This window comes from Podarcis liolepis, assembly GCF_965112155.1.
Source record: "Podarcis liolepis genome assembly, chromosome: 8".
Lineage (NCBI taxonomy): Eukaryota > Metazoa > Chordata > Lepidosauria > Squamata > Lacertidae > Podarcis > Podarcis liolepis.
This window is the reverse complement of record NC_139560.1, coordinates 36,693,133-36,720,480: the sequence shown is the minus strand read 5'-3', so window position 1 is coordinate 36,720,480 and position 27,348 is coordinate 36,693,133. Positions and strand designations below refer to the sequence as shown.

At 40.9% G+C, this 27,348-nt stretch overlaps 1 protein-coding gene across 8 annotated transcripts in view; it reads left to right on the top strand.

Annotated features, from left to right (window-relative positions):
* CHD7 (chromodomain helicase DNA binding protein 7) overlaps positions 1 to 27,348 on the top strand; it is a 140,254-nt gene that overhangs the window by 59,428 nt on the left and 53,478 nt on the right. For all 8 annotated transcript variants that reach the window (XM_083517864.1, XM_083517857.1, XM_083517863.1 and 5 more), the window contains 4 exons: positions 6,738 to 7,168; positions 21,123 to 21,261; positions 25,060 to 25,197; positions 27,266 to 27,331. In XM_083517864.1, the coding sequence (XP_083373990.1) occupies positions 6,738 to 7,168; positions 21,123 to 21,261; positions 25,060 to 25,197; positions 27,266 to 27,331 (774 nt within the window). The remainder of the gene's footprint in view (positions 1 to 6,737; positions 7,169 to 21,122; positions 21,262 to 25,059; positions 25,198 to 27,265; positions 27,332 to 27,348) is intronic.

Below are 27,348 nucleotides of genomic sequence, written 5' to 3'. Positions count from 1 at the left end.
TCCTATTTGACTGCCTCCATTGCATTCACAGGGAACCTTCTGATGTAGTTTTTCTGTGTGGTCTGATGGCTGGTTACTCCTGATCATAGAGGCAGACTGCTGCTGTTTGTTGTTAACATCTGTCTGTCTTGAGAGACAATAGAGTGTGCCTCAGGGGGTGAAGGCAAACTGCTGGAGAATCACAGTGTCTGCTGTGGATGCAGAGACTGGTAACTAGTAACTGCTGCCTCCTATGTTGTTTTTGTGGCCTCTCTGGGACTCAAGGATGTGTGTGTGAAGGTGTCTTGGGCTGCCTCGCTGGTGTGGTCCAAAGGAAAACAGAGCAAGACATTTGGCACCTGCTTGACTGCAGGGGTTGCAGGAAGGAGGCAAACAAGATGCCATTCAGCCATCTTAGGACCTCCTCTCTGGATTTGTGTAGGGTTTACTCCATATTTAGCCTTTTCTTCTCCGCAAGGCAGTGAGTACTGATTTTTTTCTTGGGGTTTACTCCCAAAGCCTTTCTCATGAATGAGGATAGTCGCAAGGCAGCAGAGGTTTAGACCAGAGTTTTCATCCTCTGAGATGGGCTACCTTCCCACATCGATGAGGCCCATTTGCCCTTCATTTCCAATAACACCTCTCAATAACTTCTGAAACAGGAGAGGCTATAAAAGCCTCTGGATTAGTGTCTGAATGCAGTGATGGACTGGAAAAGGGTCAGTAAACTGTGCTTGTGTGCTGGGCCCAGTGCTAACCTGAGTAACACGGTCCAGGTCCGGTCCCGAATCCCAGGGTTCCACAATGAGTCAGTCCAACAGGGCCAAGGCAGGAAACCAGGCAAGGTCAGGCACAGGATCACAGGCAGGTTCTGGCAAACAGCAACGTTGCTCCCGCAACCTGGGGCGGGGTCCAGCAGCCTTTTATGTCTGTTGGGGTAACGGCTGGTCCTGATCCCCCGGTGACTCACGTCCCTGTCTCGCCCGAAGGCAAGCACTGCTCCTGCAAGTACTCAGGTCTCTCCTTCTCTCAGTCCTCAGTCTCTGCAGCTCGGGATATGTCGGTGGGTTACTAGACCCAGAGGCCGCCTCATCCTCTCCTGACCCAGCTGGTAGTGGAGCAGCTGTAAATGATTGCACAGCTGAAGGCAATGAGGTAATCCCCACATCTGGAGCCAGGGCAGGCTCAGGCCCCTGACTCGGCCCAGCTGGTGCTAATTGCAGGGGAACCTGTGCAGACTGGGGCTCTCCAGAATCAGGCCCCAGACTAGGTTCAGCTGCCGCCTGAGGCAAAGGATCTGGTGCAGACTGAGACTCCTCTGGCTCTGAGTCTGACCCCGAGTCCCAGGCCATCACACCTTGAATCTTGGGAAGACAGAGGTTCTTTGGGTGGCTGGTTCCCATGTTCGGGAAGTTGGCAATCTACCTATTCTGGATGGAGTTGTACTCTCTCTGAAGGAACAACTCCCTAGCTTTGGGGCTACTCCTGGATGCATCTTTGTCACTATAGACCCAAGGGTGTTCTGTGGGTAGGAGTGCCTTTTATCAGCTTTGTCTCGTTCGCCAGGAACAGCCATTTGTGGACAGGAATAACCTGACCACGGTACTTGGTACACTTGAGACAGGACTACTGTGATGTGTTCTATGTGGGACTGCTCTTGGGTCTGGTGAGAAACTCCAGCTGGTACAGAATGCAGTAGCCAGATGCTGAAGGGGGCATCTGACTGAAAATGTGGGATGCTTCACTGGCTGCCCATCTAGTCCCGAGCCAGGTCAAGGTCCTTGTATTTTCTCTGGATCCTTACACCTAGAGCAGGTATCTTCAATCTTTCCAGACTCAGACCCCCTCTTAACCCAAACATATATTGGGGACCCATTTCTTAATATTTTGCCATATATTTTCATGGTGGTAATGTTCCTGCTGAAACTCAGCTTGGATCGGGCTACGACTAACTAGTGAAGATCAGTGACCTAGAACAAATGATATATTGTTTAGAAGTAGCTTAGAATACATTAACTAAGGAGAGAAGGAGGAACACTCGCACACTCATGTGAAAATGACCTTTGCAACCTGACTTGGAACATGATTTCAGTGGGACCTGTATTGTAGATTGTCCCACAGTAAGGTGTAAGCAAACAACCATTGAATGAATGGAAGCTTAGTCTGCCTTGCTTGAAATACCATGTGGTCCTTCTGCAAGAGACAAAGAAAATGCTGCTTTTGCTCCCCTTCCCTACTGTGTCTTGAGATAGAGTGGGCTCCCTACCTAAATTTATTTCCTTCTGCTGCTTTGCTATTGGAATCCTAAGGTAGGGAAGGTGTTCATTCACTTTGTCAATAGATGCAAATTCCATCAGAGGAAGTGCCTCAAGCCTGAGGAACAACCCCTGACCAATCAGAGTCAATGGGCTGGGGCTTGAGCTGTAGACAAGGAGCAGGTAGTGGTTGGAGGGAGTTAGGAGCTGCTGTTGGCTGGCTGCTCTGGAGCATCCCTTGGAGAGGTTGGCACAGTAATACCACAGATCCTCTCAAAAAGGAGCCAAGTTTCAATTTGCATTTCCCTTCCTCTTCTGTTTATTTTTCCTACTGACCAATGCCACCTCCTCCAGCTGAGCTCAAGAGTTGGCTTTAAAAGATTATTCAAATTCATGAAGGAGAGGGCTATCAATGGCTACTAGGCGTGATGGCTATGATCTGTTGGAGGCAGCAGTGCTTCTGAATACCAGTTTCTGAAAACCATTAGAGGGGAGAGGACTCTTGTGCTCAAAATCTGCTTATGGCTTCCCCACCTGCATCTGGACTAAATGGGCTATTGGCCTGATCCAGCAGGCTCTTAGGTTTTTCTTACTTTCTTTCCACTTTTGGCTGGTGACCAAAGGACATTGCAATCTGATAACCTGACCTCAGTAGTTTGTGTTCTGGTAACTTCACAGTTAGATTACGTCAGTGCCTTATGCAACAAAAGATAGGAAAATTATAAGCATGTTTGCGAGAAGAATATTATGGAAGATTTTGCATCATAACCCGAGGATCATAAAATGAGAATTAAGCAAGAAGAAGTCATGTTCTGCTCAAAATTCTAACCTGATGGCAAAGAAAAGACATTTTGTATACATTTTTAATGTTTTCTACCAATTTTGCAAGTAATGCTGAAACCTGATAGTTTTTCCTTAACCTTTCAGTATCAGTTAAGCATTGTTTCCTTCTGAGCCATGTTGCTGGGATGGCACTTGGAAGCATGGTGTTCGCAGAAGTTCCTGTCCATTCGGGAGGGAGTGACTTAGAAGGTGGTGCTGGGGAATTTCTGTTCCACCACGTGGTGGGTTTCCTCGGGGTTCTGTGCTGTCAACATCTACATGAAACAGCTTGGAGAAGTCATCCAAAGGTTTTGACTGATATGTTTTTTTCAGTATGCAAATAATTCACAACTCTATCTCCTCTTTTGCATCTAAAAGTCCCAGGGAGGTTGTGAAAAGGCTAAACAATTGCTTGGTTGTTTTGAGGTGGATAAAGGCAAACAATATGATCCTTAATCCAGGTATGACAGAGGTACAGGAAGTCTACTGACATGTTTTATATTGGTTTGTACTTCTCCAAAGACCCAGTTTGCAGCTTTGGGGGTTTTTCTGGACTTGTCAGTAAAGTTGTGCCTTGGATCCCGAACATCTTGCAAGTTGAATGTTTTCGCTCCCAAATGCTGCAAACCCGGAAGTGAGTGTTCCAGTTTGCGAACGTTCTTTGGAACCCGAACATCCAGTGGGGGTTACACGGCTTCCAATTGGCTGCAGAGGTTTCCTGCAGCCAATCAGAAGCTGCGCTTTGGTTTCCAAACGTTTTGGAAGTCGAACGGACTTCCAGAATGGATTCCATTCGACTCTCAAGGTACAACTGTATTTGTGAATACATTATGTAGCACTGTTGGCTTGGAGTGCCTTTTACCAACTTAGGCTGGTTCACTAGATAGAAACTTTTTCCAGAGAAAGTGGACCTTGCCTCAATCACACACTTCCTCGGTTACACATTCAGATTGCATTGTAATTTATGAAACTTAAATTAGCACAAAATGTAGCTGCTTGGATGCTTATTGGGCCAATTGTTCAGAGCATATATCACATATACCATGCCATTTGCATTGATTGCTTATGGGTTTCTAGACCTTATTTAAATAGTCAATGTTGACCTTTAAAAGCCAAGATATTTTGGTACCACATTATTTCAAACCTGAGGCTGTTTGGCCTTGTACAATATAGAAAGTTGCTCTAACGTAACACTCACAACCTACATTCTGGGATTTCTTACACTATGTAAACAAATCTGGAAATTACTATACATTTGAAAAGTAACTTTACAGTCATACCTCATGTTGCGTTAGGTTCATGTTGTGTCTTTTTGGCTTGCGAACACGGCAAAACTTTAACTGTATACTTCCCGGTTTTGCCGTGTGTGCATGCGCAGAAGCGTTCTGCACGCTTTGCACATGTGCAGAAGCGGCGCTCTTGTTACGGACTTTTTGGGATGCAGAAGCCCCCCCCCCCCCGAACGGATCAAGTCTGTAACTAGAGGTACCGCTGTATTTCACTACCTGCATTGCACTGCAACATTACTTCAAATGGGTGGAGAATTACGAGGCAGCATTAATATGATTATAAAATAAAAATAAACAAAAGTTTTATAATAAGCTTCATTTGACAGAATAAAACTTGTAAGGAGTTACAAGTTAATACCGGAAGTAGATATTTGTGTGCTAAAATGGCCTTCATGATACGGGAATTTCCACCTTCTTTTAAATGAGATTTTGGGAGAGCCCTTAATTGTATTGAATAAGTGTCATCCTGGAAATGGATGACAAAACAACAACTGTAAAATTAATAGCATTACTGAGGAAGGTATCATGCGGCTGGTTAGGGTGGTGATGCAGTCCAGTAGTCTGCTATATGAGTATTAATGTGAGCCCCAGGTTTTTCCCACATGATTAAAAGAGGCCATCTGTTCTTTGTTAAATGTTTACAAAAACAGCTTTTCTCTAAAAGACTTAGGGTTATGGAAGTCTATTAAATACTGAAATATTTTTGAACACCTTTTCCATTTCAAGTAGTACAAAATTTTTTTTTTACTGCTAATCAGACAGGATTATTGACTACTTGTGTTTAATCTTTACTGATTTCTTGCCTGTAAAAGATTAAATTTTGAGCCAAGGTGTTGAACTGATTGCTTAGAGTACAAATTGCAAAGTGAGTTGAAATAAGAAGATACCATGATAATTTGTAGAATATCGCTACGGTAAAGTGGCTTTAAGAGTTTTTTAAAAATAAGTAGGAAAGGTAGGTGAAGTGACTGGTTGCTCACAAGTTACTGGAAATATAATATGCAGAAAAATCTGTGTCCCTCCCCTTTAACCACCACCACCTGCCTGGAAAAATGACAGATGTGGAGAGCAGCACATGGTTTAACTTTAGCAGGAGAGAGCTGGGTACAGGTATGTGCCCTCCATTATCTGGGAAGAGAAATTGGGATGAAGCAGTCCTTTAAGATGTCTCACAGAGGAGACTTTTAGCACCCTGAAACTATATATCTGTTTTACCTTTTGCAACTTTTTTTGGGGGGAGGGGGTTATTATTATTTTAAATTATAAGGTGCCCTGAATGCCTTTGCAGAAAGTTGGTGCATGAGTGCAATCAATAAACGATCTACACATTTGTCCAAACTGGGCGGTTGGAGTTCACCAACAGTTCTATGATGAACATATTTTCAAGAACAAGAAAATACCTCATGCATAATTTCTGATTTATTAGCCCTGGTGTAAGTCTTAACAAAAACCAAACCTAGGTATGAGAATCAGACAAAAAAATTAGAAGAAGAAATTGAAATGAGATTGGAATTAGAAATCTAGACAGCGGTGACTAGGAATAAGAGGAGTGTTGTATGATAAGAGCAACATGTCAACAAACAAATGAGAAAATGGCTGTCTAATCCTAGTACAAGTAGAGGAAGCAGAAAATGATAGCGGTTGCTTCATTAATTGTATTTATAAGGATAGATGGGACCCAGAAAGCTGCTGAATGCTTTTGGTACTCCTGTGAGCAGTCACCTTGAGAAGCACCTTATTTGGAGAACTTATTTGGAGAAAATACAGCTATACATGTTCTTTTATTCAGAATCACTTACATTTTAAAAATAAATGGACTTTTTTGTGGATGAAATGCTTATTTTTTCACAGCTTATTTTTTTAAATCATTTCTGCCCATGCCTTAGTTCATAGCATCTTGTCTGTGTATTGTTCCATCAGTCACTAAATATAATTGGAACAAATGGGTCAAGGCAATTCTTATCAGTTATTCATTTAATATGAATAAAGCAGTAAATAGGTCATTTTACACCAGTGTTGGCAGAAAAGTACATGTATCCTCTTGCTACCATACAGATCACCTGTCATCTCTGATCACTTTCTGTTTTGTTCCAATCATACCAGGGTATTAGTGGCCCCATGTGCTCTACTGTACTCTCTGTTGTAATAGAAGTAAAGCCGTTTCTAATGTGACTTTTATCATCAAGTAATTATGATATAATAATTCTCTTTATAGGTGTAAACCTTACATATTAATAACTTAACATGACTGTTCTAAATGTTGGATTAATTTTGTTTTCCGAATGACTGCCTGGTCTCCTGAAAAAAAATGCAACATTTTCTTTAATCAGTAAGATTTCCAAGGCTGAATTTTAAAGTTGTATTAATTTAATGCCTCATTTGTTTCTCCTAGCATTCTCCGTCAGAACCCTTCCTTGAGAAACCAGTGCCAGACATGACTCAGGTTAGTGGACCGAATGCCCAGCTACTGAAAAGTGATGATTACCTTCCATCAATTGAGCAGCAACCACAGCAGAAGAAAAAGAAAAAGAAAAACAATCACATTGTTGCAGAAGGTCCCAGCAAAGGATTTGGCAAGGATGGCTTTCCTAGTGGGCTTGATAGCCAGGATCCTACCAGGAAATCTCTAGACTGTTCCCAGGAAGAGAAAAAGAAAAAGAAAAAACCCAAGGTGAAAAAAGAGCCGAAGGATCCGAAAGAACCTAAGGAGAAGAAGGAGCCTAAGGAACCCAAGACTCCCAAAACCCCTAAGATCCCTAAAGAGCCAAAGGAGAAAAAAGCAAAAAACACCACACCAAAACCCAAGGCCAACAAAAAGGCAAGGTATGTACTAGTATTCCAATTTTTTTTTTTTAAGATCTTTTATACGTTCTACTTTTAAAATAGATTTATGTGCTTTGAAAACATATAGTATGTATAACAATCAGAAGATCTTTTTTTTCTTTTTAGATTTCCAGAATACTTACTAGGATTAACTGACATGAACTAAAGTGACATTTACCCCTTTGTTGTTAGTAGTGGCACTCATTTTTGGTTTCCTTGTTTTATGTATGAAATGGCAGATACTTTAGGGATATGAATTAGAGGCACAGTTCTAGGCAAAGAATCATAGGCTTTGATTTTAATCAATAATGCAAATTTTTGAATGAATTAAAAAGGAGGAATGCTGTTGTCACAAAGCCCTCCCCATCTTGTTTTTTCAACCTAATTAGAACAAGAATTGCTTGTCACACATAGTGCTATAACACTTTAAAGGACGGTTTCAGATTCTGCTCAGTTATGTGAACAAAGATGTACTTGCTCTAATCTGTGGTGTGCATAGTTAATACAAAAGACAACTAAAGAAACTAACATCATCTGCCCAACTCCTTACCTTAGAAACATGATTATAAGTCTTAGGTGATGTCAACTCTTGGAGAATTGGAATGCAGTAGATGAAATTGTATCTTCCATGTCACAAAACATTAATATTTTTTATTGTATATAGCCAAAGGCCTTTACAATGGATGACAGAGAATAAAAGGAAACTTTCATCTAAAATCATACACATAATTGCAGTTTGCAATATAAAAAGAAATATACAACATTAAGACTTAAGATTGGAGTGCATTCACATAGCTGGAACGGAGCTTCTTGACTGCCACTGCAAATTTGGCTATCCGGTGTGTAATATATAGATGTTTATCTGCTAGGAGTTCAACTGTCACTTCCTTTGCAGATTGACCTGGAAGCCGATTAAGAATTGGCAATATAAATGGCCATTGTATACAAGGGGCAAGTCAGCAGGTGGTGTGTGGTGTCCTCTGCCTGATTACATCCATGAATACATTTGTGATCCCCTCTAAATATGCCAAGGGCATATGTTGAAATTTTCGTTTTACTAAGGCTCTGTGTGACTGTGGGAAAATCAGAGTCTCAAGGTAACAGGGCCTTGAATGATTGGTCTTGAATGTGGGGGTACCAAGTTGAGTAGTGGGCAGCAATGATGGATGCTCTGTCTTGGTTGGCATCCTGATCAAAAATCCAATTTCTAAGGTCACGTGGGCTAAGGGTTAAGTAGTTCTCCATTTGGAGAGTATAAGCCCTAATCTTATCTTGGAACTTTTGTGCCCAGCCCTCTGTCCTTAGTTGCTCTAACCAACAGAGCTTACAACAGAGTACGAGCATGATCCTCGAAGGCATTTAGCCTGTGCCAGTATATCAGATGGGCTAGATCAATTCTGGCTGCTAGCGAGGGAAGGCCCAACTCGCCTCTGAGGTGGGCTTCTGGTGTACTGCAGGGAAACCCCCAAATCTAAAGTTATTTTGCAGAACCTCTATTTCAGATTTGACAGCAATTCCCCATATCTCAGCTGGGCGATGATTTTAGAGACAAAGATCTTAATAGCTGGGTTGATTAACTGTCTGCCTTTTGAATGGAAGAACCTATATAGCTGCCCAGTAGAATGGGAAAACATCAATAAGACTTTATAGTTGCCTTGGAAAAGAAACAAGTTTAATGAAAATTAAGTGGATCATAGTTTTCTCATATATGTAATACACTTGGAGGAAGTAATTTGGGCTTTGAAAACATGACTGACTTTGCATGAGCAGAAATTGAAGAGAGCCTACATTATTTGGGGACAAGAACTATTACAGGTTTTGTTCTATGGAAATGTTAGTTCTTTTGTACCTGCATTGACACCATGAGAAAAACTGTCAGTGTTGGGGCCTTATCTTCTATTGTGGGGAAGGGATATGATATTTCATCCCAATGAATGATGCCCTTGAATTAATTAATTAATTCATTCTTTTATTTAATATATTTATATACTTTATATTTTAAAAATACAAACAGAAATAATAACATGCAAACTTGACTGCTTATTTGTCTTTCTGAATATAAAAGATATCCAAAAATTAGGTTGATTTGTGTCACCCTATCAAAGTTTGTGTGGAATTTCAGAACTTTCTATTGGCTGCATCTATGGAAGAAGCTTTATATCTGTTACTTCCAGGGCCTACCTCTTGGCTGCATGAGTGTGTTGCTGTACTTACTCTGTAATTAAGTATTCTATTGTTAACACTGTGTATTGTCTGATAGAGAAGGGAAATGGCTAATGAAAGCTTAGGCCTATTGGAAAACACCCTGAACCATTATACAGGTAGCATGAACAAATTAAAAGTGTAGTGTTAATCATGGGTTTTAAACCTATTTATAAGTGCACATTTTAAAGCTTGTACTAATGCTAGCTTACTGAATTAATGGAAACTGTGCTGAAAGCAGTGTAACATCTGTGAGGAAAACTTGTTTTTATATGCCAGGTAGTGCCAAAGGCTAAGAAACTCATAATTGAATCAAGGTTTTAGGTTAATCAATAGGCTAAATCATTAATCTGCCAAGAACCAGCTACGTACTGAACTGATCAGACCAATCATTTATTTTCTTGATAAGCTACAATGCTACAGAGAAAGAAAATAATAAGAATACTAAAATCTATTCAGCTACGGATAAATTCTGAGCACAGTAGCATAACTAAGGGTGTGAGGCAGTTCTTTGCATGGGTAGTGAAGTGCAGGTGTGCAGCTGTATCTGAAGCCTGTCACCAGTTTGTAAGGATGTGTCCTTGAAGGTGACAGTTGACTTACTTTGCTTCTGCTCATCCCCTAGGACACATCCTGTTGAATTATTGATCCTCCCACCCAAGTAAGGGTTGTATCGTACACCTTGACAGTGACTACCCTGAATTGAAAATGGCCCTTCACCCCCTACGGGAGCAACCTGTATGTAAGGGTTGATCAGGGGTCTGCCTAGCATGGCTGTGGAAGGGGGCAGGAATAAGTTTGATATATATGGCAGCAGGATCTTTTGGACAGTTCTGAATGCTACTTTGTGCATATGAAGCCACCTCATTGTGTCTTCTGTATGACAGAAGGGAATCGTTTATAATATGTTGATCTTTGAATGAGAAATACTTCGGTTATAATTATTATTGGTATATAAAAACATGTAAGCCCTGCTTTATGCTTATTATCTTATTCCAGTATTCTGTGGAAGAGTTAAGTGAGCATACATGGTATTAATGTCCATTTGTAATGAACTACAGCAGTTTCCAACCGAAAGAGGCTTTAGGGGAAAAGAACATAACTCAGTGGTAGAGTATATGTTCTAGATTCAGGCTCTGGCATCTCCAAGGTGGTCTGGAAAAGACCAGGGCAGAGTATGCACTGAAAGTCCATGCAGACTAGAGGCAGGGAACATAACCGTCCTGAACACAGAGAGGCACACTTTGCCATTTTGACAGGTGGGTGAGGTCCCCATCTGTTAGTCACAATGTCATCAGATGACTTAAAAGTGAAAACAGTTACTTTGTGGCTGGAGCTTGAGCTCCTCCTACAGAGGAAGAGCCTTTGCATCATCACCTGCAATTTAAGTCAGCAATGCAAAAGGATACTTTTACTTACAGCAAGCCCCAGTAAGTGCAGATCCGTCTATGGCAGTGTTTTTCAACCGCTGTTCCGTGGCACACTAGTGTGCCGCGAGATGTTGCCTGGTGTGCCGTGGGAGGGAGGCGGGCGAGTCGGGCGGCGAGAGGCGGGGCGGCGGCGGCGAGGAGAGGCCGCCCAGCGCGGGGCTCTCGCCGTCTGGCTGCCTGCGTGGCGCTGACGTCACGGGGCTGTAACGTGCCCCACATAGGCACACGCGGGGCGGCGAGCGAGCTCCCTCCCACATCCCATCGCCGCTCTGCCGCACGCTAGCTCGCTTCGGCCGGCCTACTGGGCTGTCACAGGCGGAAGGCCTGCACATGCGCGAGGTTTTCGCGCCTTCGGGATTCCCTTCACGCCTTCCTCCTCCCGGGGCCTTGAGAGCGCGGGAAGCGGCAGCGCGAGACCGGCTGTTGAGCCTCCTTTATTATCCTTTTTAAAAGTTGCATGTGGGATTGTGGCATTGTGCAAAATGCATGAATAAATCTTTCATGGAAATGGGCAGTGACACAAATCCGTAGTCTTTATATATACTTTATATATAGTCTTTATATATACTATATATATATATATATATATATATATATATATATATATATATATATATATATATATACATACACACACACACACACACACACTTTATATATACTTTATATATAGTCAATATAGGCACAGAGTTAATTTCTTAAACATTTTCTAATGGTGGTGTGCCTCGAGATTTTTTTCATGAAACAAGTGTGCCTTTGCCCCAAAAAGGTTGGGAAACACTGGTCTATGGTACTCAATCCCATAGGAATAAATAATGCCCACCAATTTGGATGGCTTTAAATGAGGATTAGAGAAATACATGGAGATTAAGACTATATGCGACTACTAGACATGATGATTATACTCTACCTCCACAGTTCAGGGCAATATCATTCTGAATACCAGTGCTTGAAACCACAGGAGGAGAGAATGCTCTTTGGCTCAGGTCCTGATTGCACCTGTTTGGCCATTGTGAGAACAGGATGTTGGACTAGATGTGCCGTTGGTCTGATCCAGCAGTCTTTTCTTAATGTTCTTGCTGCAAGTGCCAATCAGCTGCTCATGGCTCCCAAGAAGCCTACTGGAATCACCCTTGCTATGGAGTTCCCAATGATATTACAGTTGATCAATTCTAGTTTTCTTTCACTGCCAACCAGTACTTTAAGGCTTCTGATCATTCCTTGGCAACCCTATTTCACATATGAGGTCAGTTGGGCATAGTTTGAGGAAAACAGCCACACAGACCAAATTGGGACCATGCTGGAACCCAACAAAAAATCATGTTAAGAACAAATTTCTGTTTTCCAAAGCCTGCGGGCTAAAGAACTACTTCTAAGAAGGATGGGTCAACACTGCTGGAACTGGTTCTTCTCCTTCTTCTTCTTATTCTTCTTCTTCTTCTTCTTCTTCAAGCTGGTATAGATTTTTAAGTATTTTCCAGTATTTCAACAATCTTATTTGGCTGTTTTAAAATGTTTTCTGCATTTAAATTTGTAAGCTATGAAAACCTGCAGTGTTCTGAGAGAGTGCAGATGACTATGAATTGACTCTTGTTGATAGCACTGAATTTGAATAGACTTAACCTTGAGAAATTGTGATGAAACCTATCAAGTAAAGGCAGAGCATGCTGGGAAAGTAAACTCTTGTGGTTTTCCTTGGTGTTTGTCACAGCACATTTTTCTTATAGTATTTAATTGCAGAGGTAATATAGGAAATAATTACTGTGAAACTAAAAACTAAGAGAAAGTTTGCTCACAATTTTAGGACAATTGGTGATCGGACTGAAGCATCCTTTCTCAATGGTGTTTTGCAACTCAGTGAGACATGTGAAACTAAATATCCAACATTTATTTATATAAACAGGGATTGCAAATTGTATAATTCTGCTGCCTGTTGTGTATCCCAAATGTTCAGTTCAGTAAGTCTTCCAACTGTGCATTCCATTGCAGCCAAGAACTGAGTTGGTTGAGTGGTCTTCTGGGTTGAGAAGTGTGTGGTTTTGTATGTGCCAATAAGCTTATAGTTACTGCCCCAGAAGGGCTGCAGAAGTTTCAGTAGAAAGCTTATATAGCTGATCCAGTGGTTCATGAAGGTTAAGGACACACAACCCTAGACAACTTTAGAGGAAGGGAGAAAGAAGAGCATTTTCCTTTTTGCTTGGGGAAAGCTAGTAGGCTTGCTGCTGTTTTTGCACTTGAAGGGTCTCTTTCCCTTCTGACCTGTAGGATGGAAGGATGGAAAGTGAAGTAATGTGTTTCTATAGATTTGCGTAGTGAAAGGTGGACCAGGTAATTTTGTCAAATTCATTTTATGGGATAACTCAGTGTGGGAGAGCTCAGTTGGTAGAGCATGAGACTCTTAATGCCAGGGTCATGGGTTCAAGCTCCACATTGGGTGAAAGAATCCTGCACTGCAGGGGATTGGACTCGACCATCCTCAGGGTCCCTTCCAACTTCATAATTCTACGATTCTGCTCCAGTGTCTCCTTTTCTTCTATCTTTCTCCCTAGATTATTCATGGGAAAGAATGCATTTGAACAGCATAGTGATCTAGCCTCTGAATAGTCTGAGATTTGCACACCCAAACTCTGTAGCCTTTTACCTGTTGAAAGTTGGGGAGTATAAGAGACCTAGGATAGATTTTGCAAGATGGGAGAGGAAAGATATAAGATAGAGTGGAAGGAGGAAGCAGAGCACTTGGGAATTCTGAGGAGAGAGAGTGATTGTCACTTTTCCACACTCTTCAAACACTTTCCTACACAGTCTATTCCTATAAAAAGTTAGTATTCCAATACAATGCACGCTTATAGGTAGAAATATAATTTAATGTATGCATGTGACTGTGAATATAAAGCTGCTGTGCAAATTAAGTTAGCATACATAATTCTGAGCTCTGAATGAGTGCTATAAAACTTTTTAAAACACACAATTCTCTTTGCATTAGTTGCAAACAGGGCCTTTCACATATTCATGGAAGATGCTTGCTCAGTAGTGACCCCTTAAAATGGGATTTGACAAATTCATTGAAAATGAGGCTGCCAAGGGTTACTAATCACAATAGCTGTCTTCGCATGCTAGGGAAGTCTCTAACTCATCAAGGGTTTGAGATTCATTGGCTACCCTCACCTGGTTTAGCCAGCCAGTCAAAGCTGTTTCCTGAGGTGTGGCCACAATCACATGCTGACAGCTTCTAGGAGCCACTGGTGAGGCCTGAGTGCAGGGTGGAGACCTAAGATCAACAAACTACCCCACAAGGAGCACAACATGTCCCCCACCAGAGGTACTATCCCTCCTCTAACACCCCACAGTAGGTTATACATACTAAAAAAAGTCCTACTTGTGGTCTTCTCATAGGTATCTAATTAAACACTCTGGGTAACAGGACACTGGAAAAGATAGGCCTTTGGTCCAATCCAGCAGGATCCTGCTTACAGTCTTATGCTTCTCTACAGTTTTAACATAGCTGGGGTGTGGGTGTGAATAAGTGAGGGTGTGAAAATATCTCAAGTACATCTCTCTACCTGCTATGCAATCTACCGAAAAGATGCCTGAAAGATCTATGCACTTAGTATACCTGTATCATTGCAGTGTCCTTTAATATATGTTATTCTATGGGATAGAATACATCTTGGTGAAGTGCAAAGGGAACCAAAGAGTGCCAGCACTCTGGTTATTGTTTTTTTGTAAAATCTATCCTGTAGATAAAATCCTTATTTTTATTATCATCATGTTTAAGTGTGAAATGATGCTTAAGAGACATGAAGTTCAGTACCATCATACTGTTCAAAATTCCTGTTGTTCTAGGCACATTTTGCGACAGGGAATTTCATTAGTGTGAGCTATTTCTGAACTCTGAGTATTAGTGGGGGTGGGCTGGGGAAGGACTAGACCATGTGAAAAATCAACATAATATTTTAGCTGCTGTTCATTTTCTGTTTTGTATTCTTGTTATTCAAAAAGTGCCTAGACATTTCGTTGTGCTCATAACCTAGGTTTAAGGAGCCATTTAGCTCCTAGCTTTCATATCTCAGTTTCTAAGACTGGTTGTTAGAAGCCATAGTTCCATTTTTCATTTGATCCAGCTTCTGATTCATCGGTGCTTATTCAGTGTATCTGACTGGGGCCTGGATGCAAATAAACTGATTTCTAATTCTAGATAATATCATTCTAAAGTAATCATAGTTGTCAGGCTTTTTAATATGTTGGGAGGGGGAAATTGGGAATACCTGACACTGATGAAATTTATTTTCTCTGTAACTTGACCTTATATCTTGTGGGTTCGTTCTGGATCTGCTCTTGACATTGCCACTTTGTGAATAGGACAACTTCTCATCAATTCCATTTTATGAGAATTCTTTAACACTCTGTCATAGATGGCCCCTGTGAGTTTGGTCCTTGTAATATGCTTTATGTGTTTCTTTGCTTGATTTTCCAGAGGTTCATAGAATCATAGAGTTGGAATGGGACCCATGGGTCATCTAGTCCAACCCACTGAAATGCAGGAATTTCACCTAAAGCGTCCATGACAGATGGCCATCCAACCTTTGTTTAAAAACCTCCAAGGAAGGAGAGTCCACCATCTCTCGTGGGAGACTGTTCCACTACTGAACAGCTCTAACTGATGCAGATCATTCTGTCCTCATTCATACACAATACTAAACGAAACCATGGCTTAGCTGCTTAGCACAAACAAGAAAATGTACAGACTTCCAGAGAGATTGTCACTGCTTTGTTCCTTTCTAGTCATTCTGTTGTTGTGCTGAGTTACACCTTTGTATTGCTTAGTGTGTCATCCTAATCTAGTCTCATTGTTTAGATCTCGCAGACAAACCACGAGCTTTAAACCATAGGACAAACCTTGGTTACAACTCGTTATTTCTTTGGAAAGAACTAAACTATGAGCCTGGGTCTGGGTGACAAGCTAAGTCAAACCATGGTACAGCAAAGAAAAACTGGGGAGAACTGGCTGCAGTCTCCTCACCAGGAGCCCACATATTTGCTCACTTCTTCTAAGTCAGGGGTTGGCAACCTAAGGCCCATGGGCTGAAAGTGGCCCACGGAGGCTGTTTAACCGGCCGACAAGCCACCCCCGAACCAAGCTGCCCACTTGGTAAGTCCCTGCGCATTGCGCTATACTGGCACATCATAGCGCGGGGACTCCCTTCCGTGGCTCGCTTCTGTGCATGCCCAGATGCCGGTAATCGCTTCTATGCAGGCACGATTATCAGCATCTAGGCATGTGCAGAAGCGATTTCCGGTGCCGTGGACATGCACAGACACACTTTTCTGCATCACGCTGTGCCGGCCCGGCCCATGGAGGATCTCTGCGGGAGTGATCTGGCCCATGCCTGGTAAGCCTTGCCGACCCCTGTGCTAAGTCATGGTTTGGCTTAGGTGAAAGCCTGATCGCACACGATCTCCTAACACAGAATGCTTGCTGATATTTTTATACATTTTTTTGTCTCCTCTGACTACTAACAGTGTTCTCAGCAAAATTTAATGTGCTGGTCTTAATGTACAGTCATATCTCGGCTCCCAAATGCCTTGCGAGTCAAACGTTCCGGCTCCTGAACACTGCAAACCCAGAAGCGAGTGTTCCAAACATCCGACAGGGCTTCCGTGGCTTCCGATTGGCTGCAGGAGCTTCCTACAGCCAATCAGAAGTCGCGCTTTGGAAATTGAACATTTCAGAAGTCAAACGGACTTCCGGGACGGATTCTGTTCGACTTCCAAGGTACTACTGTATATATTGAGCCGGTTGTACCTGAGATTATGCCTAGTTTCCCAAAGTATTTTTTTAAAAAATGGTTTATGGAAGTATAATTATCATTACTGACGATCTCACGATCACTGACCATTACAGTAGCAGCATACAATATCCCTCCCAAGCAGTTATACACCCAAATAAATCAAGGCATCCATATTTCCCAAGCATAGGAGCTAACTCCTAGGGGTAGATGTCCCCACACTCCCCCATAAACTAGTTGAGGGGCCCAGGCACCCACAAAGTTAGTTTGCATTGCCATTCAAATGGTGTGAGTACATCACATCTTGTGATCAATTAAGTGGGGTGGGGCTTATCTCCCCCCCCCCCCCAATATTTTATTCAAGTTGGCACCCCTCAAGCTGGCATGGATGGTGAATGTTGACCATATAAGCATAAGAAATAAAACCCCACTAGATGATGCAGAAGACCCACAATTAGAGAATCACAATTGAATAGACGCCCCACCACCACCACCACTGCAATGGCCAAAGTACAAGGTATAGTGACCTATTAGTGTTTCCTGTATATAGGTATAAAGACATTTTGTATTAAGCAACTAATAAGCCAAAATGATGGTGGTGGTGGTGGTGATGATAATGTTCTCAAGGTTTCATAGAGAGCTGCTCTTGATAAGTGCCTGAAGATTGTAGAGTTCACACACACACACACACAGAGAGAGAGAGAGAGAGAGAGAGAGAGAGAGAGAGAGAGAGAGACTCAAACTAGACTCTCATACTTGTTTGGCTAGCCTTTTGAAGGCAGGGCTTGAGTAGTAAAGAGTGTTGTGTTTTAGCACCTGTTTATTTAATTTAGTAATTACAAACTTGTTTAATATGTGAATTCTTTGTTTTTATGTATAAATGATGATGGCAGTGTAGCCTGTCCTCGAGCTTCGGAAAATTTTTAGGATAAGCTTGTAAACAAATATATCTCCAGTTGTATCAAATGCTAATTTTACTCCTTCAGCATTGGTTGATTTAGCCCTGTTGGTTGCTTCTCAGCTGCATGTTTGTCAGTAGTCACTTTTGTAGTTCCTGCCATTGAAGCCTTTTCTGTTGTTGTGTTGCTAACTATTCTTTTTAGTGTTCCCTGTATTTTTTTATCTCTAACCTTATTTTACTAGTGTGCTATTTTGCCCATTCCGCATCATTATACCATACTTGACATAGCTTATCCATGTTGCACAGGATGTCTTAACGCAGGCTTGATTCTGTGCATGTGTGAAACGTCAATATATCTTGCTACAGCAGCTCTCAAAATACTTGTAATTTCCCCTCTATAATTTTTTTACAATAAATAATACTTGTAAGAGCAGTGCAGTCTCCAGTTGTCCCAAATGTACTAATTATGAATACAATGATTAGGTGTATGAATGTTATTGTGTGCATGCAGATAATGGCTATGTTTTTTTGGGGGGGGAGGGTGTATATGCAGTACCTGCAGGTAAATGTGGCTATGAATACCTTTAGGATGCCTTTGAAATTGGACTATAAGTAATTGTTGCCCATTGTAGACAGTTAATGTTCCAAATCAGCTGGTGAAATCTATATTGTTTATCACCAAGCTGAAGACCAGGGATGTAAATGCTCTGAAGCTGAGACAGAGCATATCTTCAACTTTTCTTTCTAAACTCCCTCTACAGAATGCAGACAATCCTTATCAAATCGTTTCCTTTAATTTGTCAAATATTTTATTAAACAGATAGGTTTCCTGGGCTTGGCTATTTGTCTGAAATTTGGAGTTGAAATAAATTGGATTCTAGGTGTGTTGTCTTGCCTCTTGAATAGTGTGCATTTGTGCTTCTGTTTAGAAGGAATATAACAACTATTGGAAGTCCCATGTCAGAATACTGCATAGGGAGGGAAGTTGAATTATATAGGTCATGGACGAGCAGAAGGTAAATCAGCATCTACTGGATGGCTTGCAGCAGATTTATAAAGATTCCCAACTTTCAAATCGGTCAACAATAGCAACAATAAAGCAGAAGCAAAAAAATAGGCTGCTGAAATAAATAAAGCTTGGGCAGAAATTAGGATTGAATTTTTGTGTGAAAGGGTAGAGCTCAGTCCTGTGAACGAAAACAAATTCCTGGGCTGAGCATGTTTTGAAGGCACCCTGCTTTTTAATTGTATGCCTGTCTCCCCGAGCCAATATTGTGCACTTTGCTATGGATGGTGGACATTGAGGTTCTAGTAATAAACAAAAGTAGACTCTGCAGAACTGAAGTCTACACTTGAGGTCGGTCGCCAGTGATGAAAATGTTTTAGTTCATACTCTTACTTATTACTAGCTAGCTAGAAGGGAGGAAGCTTTCTGAATATACAGATTTTCTGCTTAAATTTCACTATGTGGCTTGCATGAAACCTCCTATGTTGCAAGCACTTGGAGATTCTTTATGTCCTGAACAATAGAAAAGACGGAATCATTAGCACTTTCTAGCCTTTCAGCAAATTGACATTTTATCAAACCTGCCCTGTGCTGTTCTTCAATATGTTACGCCAGTTACTCAAATGCAGTAGTGCACCCAGGGTACACTAACTGTTATTAAATTAAATGGTATGCTTAGCTCTGATTTATAGAGGTCACCAGCAAAAAGCACTAGCCTGTCAACTTGCTTTACCTGGCAGCAGCTCAACTACGACAGGCTTACCTTTGATTTAAACAAATTTGAGAAATATGTAAAGTTTGGGAAGCAGTTTTGCACTGATTTGATAAAAGAAACCACAAAATGCTGCAGCGCAGGTGTTGAGAATGTTTGAAAGCTGATTGAGGGAAGCAGATGGCTTTAGTCAGTGGCATCCAGCCAAAAGAGCAGGTGCTGGTCATGTGACCACTGGTTACCAGGGTAATCTGATTGCTCTTGGCGTGCAGATGAAAGGAAAGGGGCCCAGTGTTCAGCTGTAGTATTGTATAATTTGTGGCAGTTAGAGCGGAAATAAATGCTGGAAATGGAGCCTCATAGTAGGGGAGACTTCTGTCCATGTGTAGTATACACACTAGGGCAGTTGCAAAAGGAACTGTTGTACAGATTGATTAAAAAAATTGTCTTGTATCCCTTCTAAAGATATCAAACATTCTTAGTAATGTCAGGTTCTCATAGACATTGTGTGTGCGCGTATATGGTTCTTCATAATCTGAGTTTTGGAAATAACAAATATTTAAAATTTGTATTCTTCAACTGCTATATTAAAAAAGAAATGGAGCACTTAATTAAGGTACCTCATGTTATAGACCATTATATGAAACACAGTGTTTTCAGTTTATAAATGTTCAGATATCTCCTGTCTTATTTTTCTTCTGTTAATTTTGAGTATTTAGGTTAAAAGCCACAAATATGTTTGGCAGAAGCAATGAATATAGGTGTTTTAGGAACTTAAAATTGGGAAGGGGAACAGAAGTGGATATTGGATATGTATGTTATTTCATCTTCCTGATACAGTTGCACTTTTACACACAAGAACCTGTATGTGTGTGTGTGTGTGTGTGTGTGTGAGAGAGAGAGAGAGAGGGGGGGGGGGGGAAGAGAGGGAGGGATGGAAAGAGAGAGAAAGAAAGAATGAGAATTGCAAAATGTATCAGAGGAATGACACCTGAGTATTCATAAGAATTTTGATAGGAAAGCTGCTTCCGTAGAAAATACTCCTAACATTCACATTGAGCTGACCCAGAATTTTATTTCTTTGTTGTTTTATACATTGTGCATATGGTATTCAAAAACCTCAAGTTGAAGATAGTGGTAGCTTTGAATTCTCGCATGGCTTTGATATGTTGAAGGGGAAGCACCTAACCCTGTTCTGGCAAGTAAAAACTTCTACCTGCTTGCTGCCGGCATTCTGAGGTCAGAGTGAGTGTATAGCCCTCAAACCTTACTGGTTTTAGGAGAATCAGGACTTTCTTTACTAGGGCAGGATTTTCCTGCATATCATCCAACTCTGTCCTTTCCCCCATTTTAATGCCAAGGCACATCCTGTGGTATGATTTCCACTTTTAGAAATATGAAGACTTATAAAAGAAAGAAAAAAACAAGAACAACACAAGCCCTTAACATACACTGGTTTTTTTAAATACAGTGGTACCTTGGGTTAAGAACTTTGCTTCAGGATGAGAACAGAAATCACGCGGCGGAGGTGCGGGGAGGCCCCATTAGCTAAAGTGGTACCTCAGCTTAAGAACAGTTTCAGGTTAATAACAGACTTCCAGAACAAATTAAGTTCTTAACCCGAGGTACCACTGTACTGTTATAAATCATCCCGCTGTAAGCTCCTGTGTGTCTAATAGGCACAGGCTGTTGAGCTAGCATGCTTTTTTTTCTTTTAAGTTTTGTGTTCTACTGGATGGATCTAATAGAAAAGTATATTGCAGAGATTTAACAGGTAGTAGTAATAGGATGCATTTAATACATTTTTAAAATTTTGAATTAGGTTGGAGTTATTGAAGTAGCTATGATGAAATGATTTCAAGTGTTCCATTCCATGCGGTGTAAAAAGCTTTGTTTATTCAACCGCTCATGTTTTAGTAACAAGAAACCAGAATTGGAATCCAGTGCTGTGAAGAAAAAGGTCAACAAGGGAAAAGAAGGTTCTGAAAACTCAGATTTAGAAAAAACACCGCCAGGATCACCACATCCTGAAGAAGAAGATGATGCAGGAGTTCAGGTAATACCACTGGTTATATATTTCATGCATAATTATAGAACACAGCGGCCTCATTTAGAAATAACACTGAACTATGGCTTAGTGTTAGGAGAAAAAGCAACAGTGAGCCTTGAGCTTGTGTGCTCCCCTTCCTTCTCTAGCACTGCTAGGATTCTGGAAGGGAGCTGCTGTGCTTCCTCCTCTCCTATTATTCCTACCTTCTGCATCACATTGTTAAGGAATTTCTAATCAATAAGAGGACCTGTTCTCTTTTTATTTAACTAAATTATCTTACTAGCCTTTGATGAGAGGCTCTGCCAAAAGCTTTTTCAAAATCCAAGTATATAATGCCTACTGAGTCACTTCATATATATTTTGGTTGACACTCTCAAATATTCCTAAAAATTTAGTGAGTCAGAAACCAATTCTCTCTTTCCAAGTCTTGTTTAAGAACGCTCCTCAACTTCAGAGTCTTTTCAGTTGCTCTGCATCATCTATAAAGATGCAAGTTAGACATGACACCTCAAGCTTTTTAATAGATCCAAAGATTGTACAGTGGTACCTTGGTTTTCGAGCATCTCGGAAGCCGAACGCTGAAAACCCAGAAGCAATTGCTTCCGTTTTCAAACATGTCTCGGAAGTCGAACAGCGGGGGTTTTTCCCTTCTTCTTCTTCTTCTTCTTCTTCTTCTTCTTCTTCTTCTCCTCCTCCTCCTCCTCCTCCTCCTCCTCCTCCTCCTCCTCCATTGACTTTGCCAGCTGCCCTTTGCAACTCAGTTGTCAAAACGTTTCAGAAGTCAAGCGGTCTTCTGGAAGGAATTATGTTCAACAACTGAGGTGACACTGTATATCTCTTGTTTTCTCTTCTCTGCCCTAAGTACAAGCAGCAGCAGTTTTGAAGTGAAACACTTACAACAGAAGGGCTCTCCATCTCCAGTCACCAAGTTTCAGGGGACAATAGGCTTCTAAATTAGATGGCTTCAAAACTGGCTATTGGGGCTGTTCAGAAAGTAGTGTTGAATGCAGAATCCAACATTCTCCATTTTTATTCTAAAAATGCAGCAGTATATACAAATTTATATTTGAAACAGGACAATGCTTGGAAAAATGGGAACACAGTAGTGATTAATGACCAGGCGGTTTATAAAAAGATTTCTAATATTTTATATTTCAGGATATAAATGCTCTCACAAGGCAGTTTACAGTTCTAAAATCAAATGTGATAATATATAAAAATAGCAATTTTAAAATGCATGCATCCTGTAACATGACCAGTAAATCTGAAGCACAGCAGTTAATGAAGTGCAGAATGGTCCCGTCTCCTCCTGCCACTGGTGCCTCCATGGAAGGTAGCTAATCCAGGAGCGGCCCCAAGTTGCACACCTGCCTCTTCATAGGGAGTTGCTGTATTACAACAATATCTGCAGGGCTACAGGTTTCCTAACTCTGGTATAGATGTTGACAAACCATGGGGAACAAGGTAGAACCTTGAGGCACCCTGAAAGCCTCTGGTATAGGAACGGAACAGAAATCTCCCAGCATTGCCATCTAGATCCATTCCCCAGAAGGGACCATAGCACCATGTGTCATCCCAGACAGGATACCATGGTCAGTGGTATACAAAACTGCTGTGAGGTGCGGCAAAACCATCAGGGTCACACTTTTCACATTGATTCCCTGGTGTAGATCATCCACCACGGTGGTTTCTGTCCCAAAACCAAAAATAAGATAAGTCTGTAGCTGGGAACATTCCTCTTGTTCTTGGAACGTCATTAAAAATGGTAAATTTGAGATTGGGTGATTAATTTTCCAGAGCCAATGGATCTAAATTTGTCTTCTTTATAACGATTTTACCACTTTCACCTTCAAGGTAGCTGGAATTAGACCTGGTTGCATTTCTCCTGAAGGAACAAATATGTAATCTGTTCCTTGATTCAACCTTTTAGGCATATCATAGGACCACCGGCCCTAAAGAAGCTGCATTGGCTGCCAATATGCTTCCAGTTTGCATTCAAGGCAATAATGAAAATGCTGAGACTAAATAGCTTGGGACCTCAGTACCTGGGGGAACACCTCTCCACATATATTCCTGCCCAAGAATTATGGCCTGATGGTGGGTGGCAGCCCTACTCACATCCCACCTCTGGGAGCTGTACAGAAGTTTCTTTTTGCTGTAGTGACCCTGTTATGGAATGTTCTTGCCTTGGAGGCCCAGCTGTGCCTGTTGTTGGCTGTATTTCACCACTAAGTTAAAACCTGGCTTTTTTACTCAGGCATTTGGGTCATGTGGGGGGTGGTTCAATGTTTGACCTGCTTATGTTATTCATTGGTGTTGAATATTTTTATGCTGAATATGGCTATTACGAATTAGGCTATTACAAATTATTATGTTTGTATTTTTGGTGTGCAAGAATTGTTGCTGTGTGCCATCCTGAGATGAACTAATGGGCTAGATTAGAAATATTTAATAAATATCTAAACATTTAAATAAATAAGTAAACAAACTACAGAAGTTACTTAACAGGGTCTGTATAGATACCCAGTCTTGGCAGATTTTATTAGCAAAGATGAGCAAGAATCCAATGTGCCAGGTCATTGATTTCAATGCTCCAAGTAGCTTGTCAACATCCTCAACAAGCTAATAATAATAATAATAATAATAATAATAATAATAATAATAATAATAGCAGGACCACGTAGTGGTCTGGCTGCATCCCTATTGGGTTCTGACCATACTAATAGTTTTCTTCTGCAAAATGCAGCAAGTAGGCACATTGATTTAATGGTCTTAGATATTAATTTTGTTGCTCTTGTGTTAATCAGGCATCTGGTCACTTAAAATAGCTACAACACTGTGAGGATGCAGTGGTGGCAGAAAAGCAGGCTTTCATTGCCATCATCCGTGCCAAATAGTAGTATGTATGATCGAATCCAGTCTGTGTTTGGCCACATTCATCATGATTTTTTTCTGCCACCTGTGCTTCATTTGTTGATTTTGTCATTTAACAACCCTCAGATCCTAATACAAAGGAGCTTAATTAACACTATGACTTTGCTGAAGACATTCAGGAGCGATCATACTGATAGCTCTACTCATCTCCTGATTCAAGAGCCAGCTAGGATTTCAATAAGATCCCTGGCATAAACTTCTGGGAAATTCCCCAGCACAGGAGCCAACTTCTAGGGGCCGTGGGGGCTTCAGCCCCCACAATAAAATATTTTAGGGAGGTGGGCATGAACTGCGTCATGTGATCAATTACGCAGGGCAGGACTTACCTGGTCCCCCATAATATTGTATTCAAGTTGGCACCCCTGTTCCCCAGGGATATCAGTAAACATTCTGGGTCTCTAAATCTTCTTGTTCAGACCATCAAAATCATTTCTCTAATCTCTCCAGAGATTGGATGCAGCATTCCACTCAAATGTCCTACCACTGAGAAAATAATACTGTAACTTATTTGGTGTATTTCTTGTTAATTGGTAGCATGAAAATATCTATATGGAATCTTCTAAAGCGAAATTTCTCCAGGACGCACACTCTGGCCTCTTTCCTGTTGTGCTCTTTCACCTGTGGCATCTAGTATATATTTCTTCTATTTTTATTTGATTTACTGCAAAGTTTTAATTGTGCTTCATAATGAAAAGCAGAATCATTTCCCATTCTGTAGAATGGGTAGGGCACCTGCTTTTGTGATAAGGCCCTTGAATTCCTTCTGTCCCTCTGCTTTCAAAGGGGAATAGATTTCTCTCTCGAGGACTATAGTCCTGCTAATCAATAGGATGAAATTTTACAATGCAGGGTGGTTTTTTTCTTTTTCAGAAGAGGCGCTCTAGCAGGCAGGTTAAGAGAAAGCGTTACACAGAAGACCTTGAGTTCAAGATTTCTGATGAAGAAGTTGATGATGCAGATGGTGCTGGAAGAAACTCCCCTTCAAATACTTCTCAGTCTGAGCAACAGGTCTGTTCATATTTATGCTCTTCAAATGGGTTAGACTGAAAATTCTCTATAACCATTTAGGCTGTAAAACATTTAAGTGTTGACTTTGCTTCCAAGGGACTTCCATCTCAGCTTGGCTCAACATGCCAAAGGAAATTAGTTGTTTAGGTTCTTAAAGGCTGTGCTCATTCAAGTTTTCTTTACAAGCCTACAATATGTAATTCAACACAATTTAGTGAAATTAATGGTCTCTGTTGTAAAGCCTAAAACTAGGCTCCAAGGAGACTGAATTTACCTCTGTGAATTCAGTGGTCTGGCTTCTATGACTTAATAAACCACTTAAGCTTGTCTCCTGCTGTCAGGCACTATAAGAACCCCTTTATGAAATTACTGTCTTGTAGTAACCAGCAGGATATGCTTTATTTTCTATGCAATGTAAATGATGGATAAAATAGGTTGAATAAAATGAAGGGCGATAATGTGAAATGACTCCTTTAACAATTTTTGTAGTAGTAGTAGTTTTTTAATGTCGCTACTTCACTTAACTAACTTGGGAAACCATTGCTGAAAGTGCGCACACACTTAAATATTAAATTGGTAATTAATATGTTAAGTTTTCTTAAATTTTATTTCTGATATCTTGAGCTGAATATCTCCAAGAGGAGGTGTGTGGATTTGATGTTTTTGATCAACTACAGAAGAATTTATTCCTATTCTCTGCAAAACTGAGGGTGACATTATTACCGCAAAGCTATGTAACAACAAAATGACGGCAACAACAAAATTCCTTAAGATGCTTTCTGGGTCAGATCTTTGGTCCAGCTACTCCAGAACTTTCTTTCCAACAGCAGTCAGCAAGATGCTTCCAAGCATGAAAGCTGGATATGAAACTGGAAGCAAAATGCTTCTGAACATGAAGATACCATACGGCCATGTGACTAGTAGCCATTCATATCCTTATGGATCTATCTGATCTCCATTTAAAAGATACCTGAGTGACTGTTACAACATCTTGTTTTAGTGAGTTCTATAAATTGTGCGAAGAAGTACTTCCTTGTGTCTATCCCAAATCAATTACTAATCAAATTTGCAGAAAGCAGTGTGGGTTAATTGTGTTGTGCTTATTTTCTTGCCTATTAATGCTCCTCTTTGTGAAGTGGTGACTGTGAATTCTAGTATTTGGAGTGAAGAAGAAAAACATCTCACTCATTCTCAAACAGTCTTCACACCGTAAATAATTTTATGAACCTGCATTATGTGCCTTTAGACATTTTTCTCTTGGTAGAGAAAGGCCAAACCTATTGGCTGTGAATTGGTGGCTAACTTGGAGCCACCCAGTGAGCCTCATGGCCAAGTGGGGATTTGAACCTGATCTTAGTCACAGTCTGGCTCTAACTGCTATACCACACTGGCTCTTACAACTCACGATGGCTATATATTACCTCCTGTATCAGGCATTTTACATATGAATGCTGGTTGCTGGGCATCATGAGTAGGAGAGTGCTATTACACTCATGTACGTCTTGTAAGCTGCTCATAGACATTTGGTTGCCCACTATGAGAACATAGTACTGGACTCAGTAGGCCTTTGGGCTTCTCCAGTATAGCTCTTCTTAATGTTGGTAGCTCCAGAAGCATAAGCTCTTCCTCCTTTTTTTCTTTTCTTCCAGTTCTTTATCCTTCTCTATCAGTTTCTCTTGCTCCTTTTTAGAATGTGAAACACTGCTAAATATATATACACAGGGAATCCTTGGAAATGTGGAAATCAAGAGAGAGTCTAGGATTTATTTATTTATTTATCTATTTAGCTTCTTGGTGGTTTTTCAGACACAGGGGAGGAGTCGGAGAAAATGGGGGGGGGGTAATACCATGAATATCAATTCTGCCTCAGCTACCATTAACTCAGCAACACCAGAAAAGGAGTGATAGGCTATTTTCTTAAAATTTGTACCACTGAACTGAACTCCATAATGTTCACTCTCATGTTGAAAGAAAGCATTATGAGTTCATCAGGATCTCTATAATCAGACTGGTTGCTCCTTTGCACTTTTTTTCACCTATGTAACTACTGTGAAATGTTTAATTGTAGGAATCTGCTGATGCTGAAGGTCCTGTCGTAGAGAAAATCATGAGTAGCCGTACAGTCAAGAAGCAGGTAATTTAAACAAAACA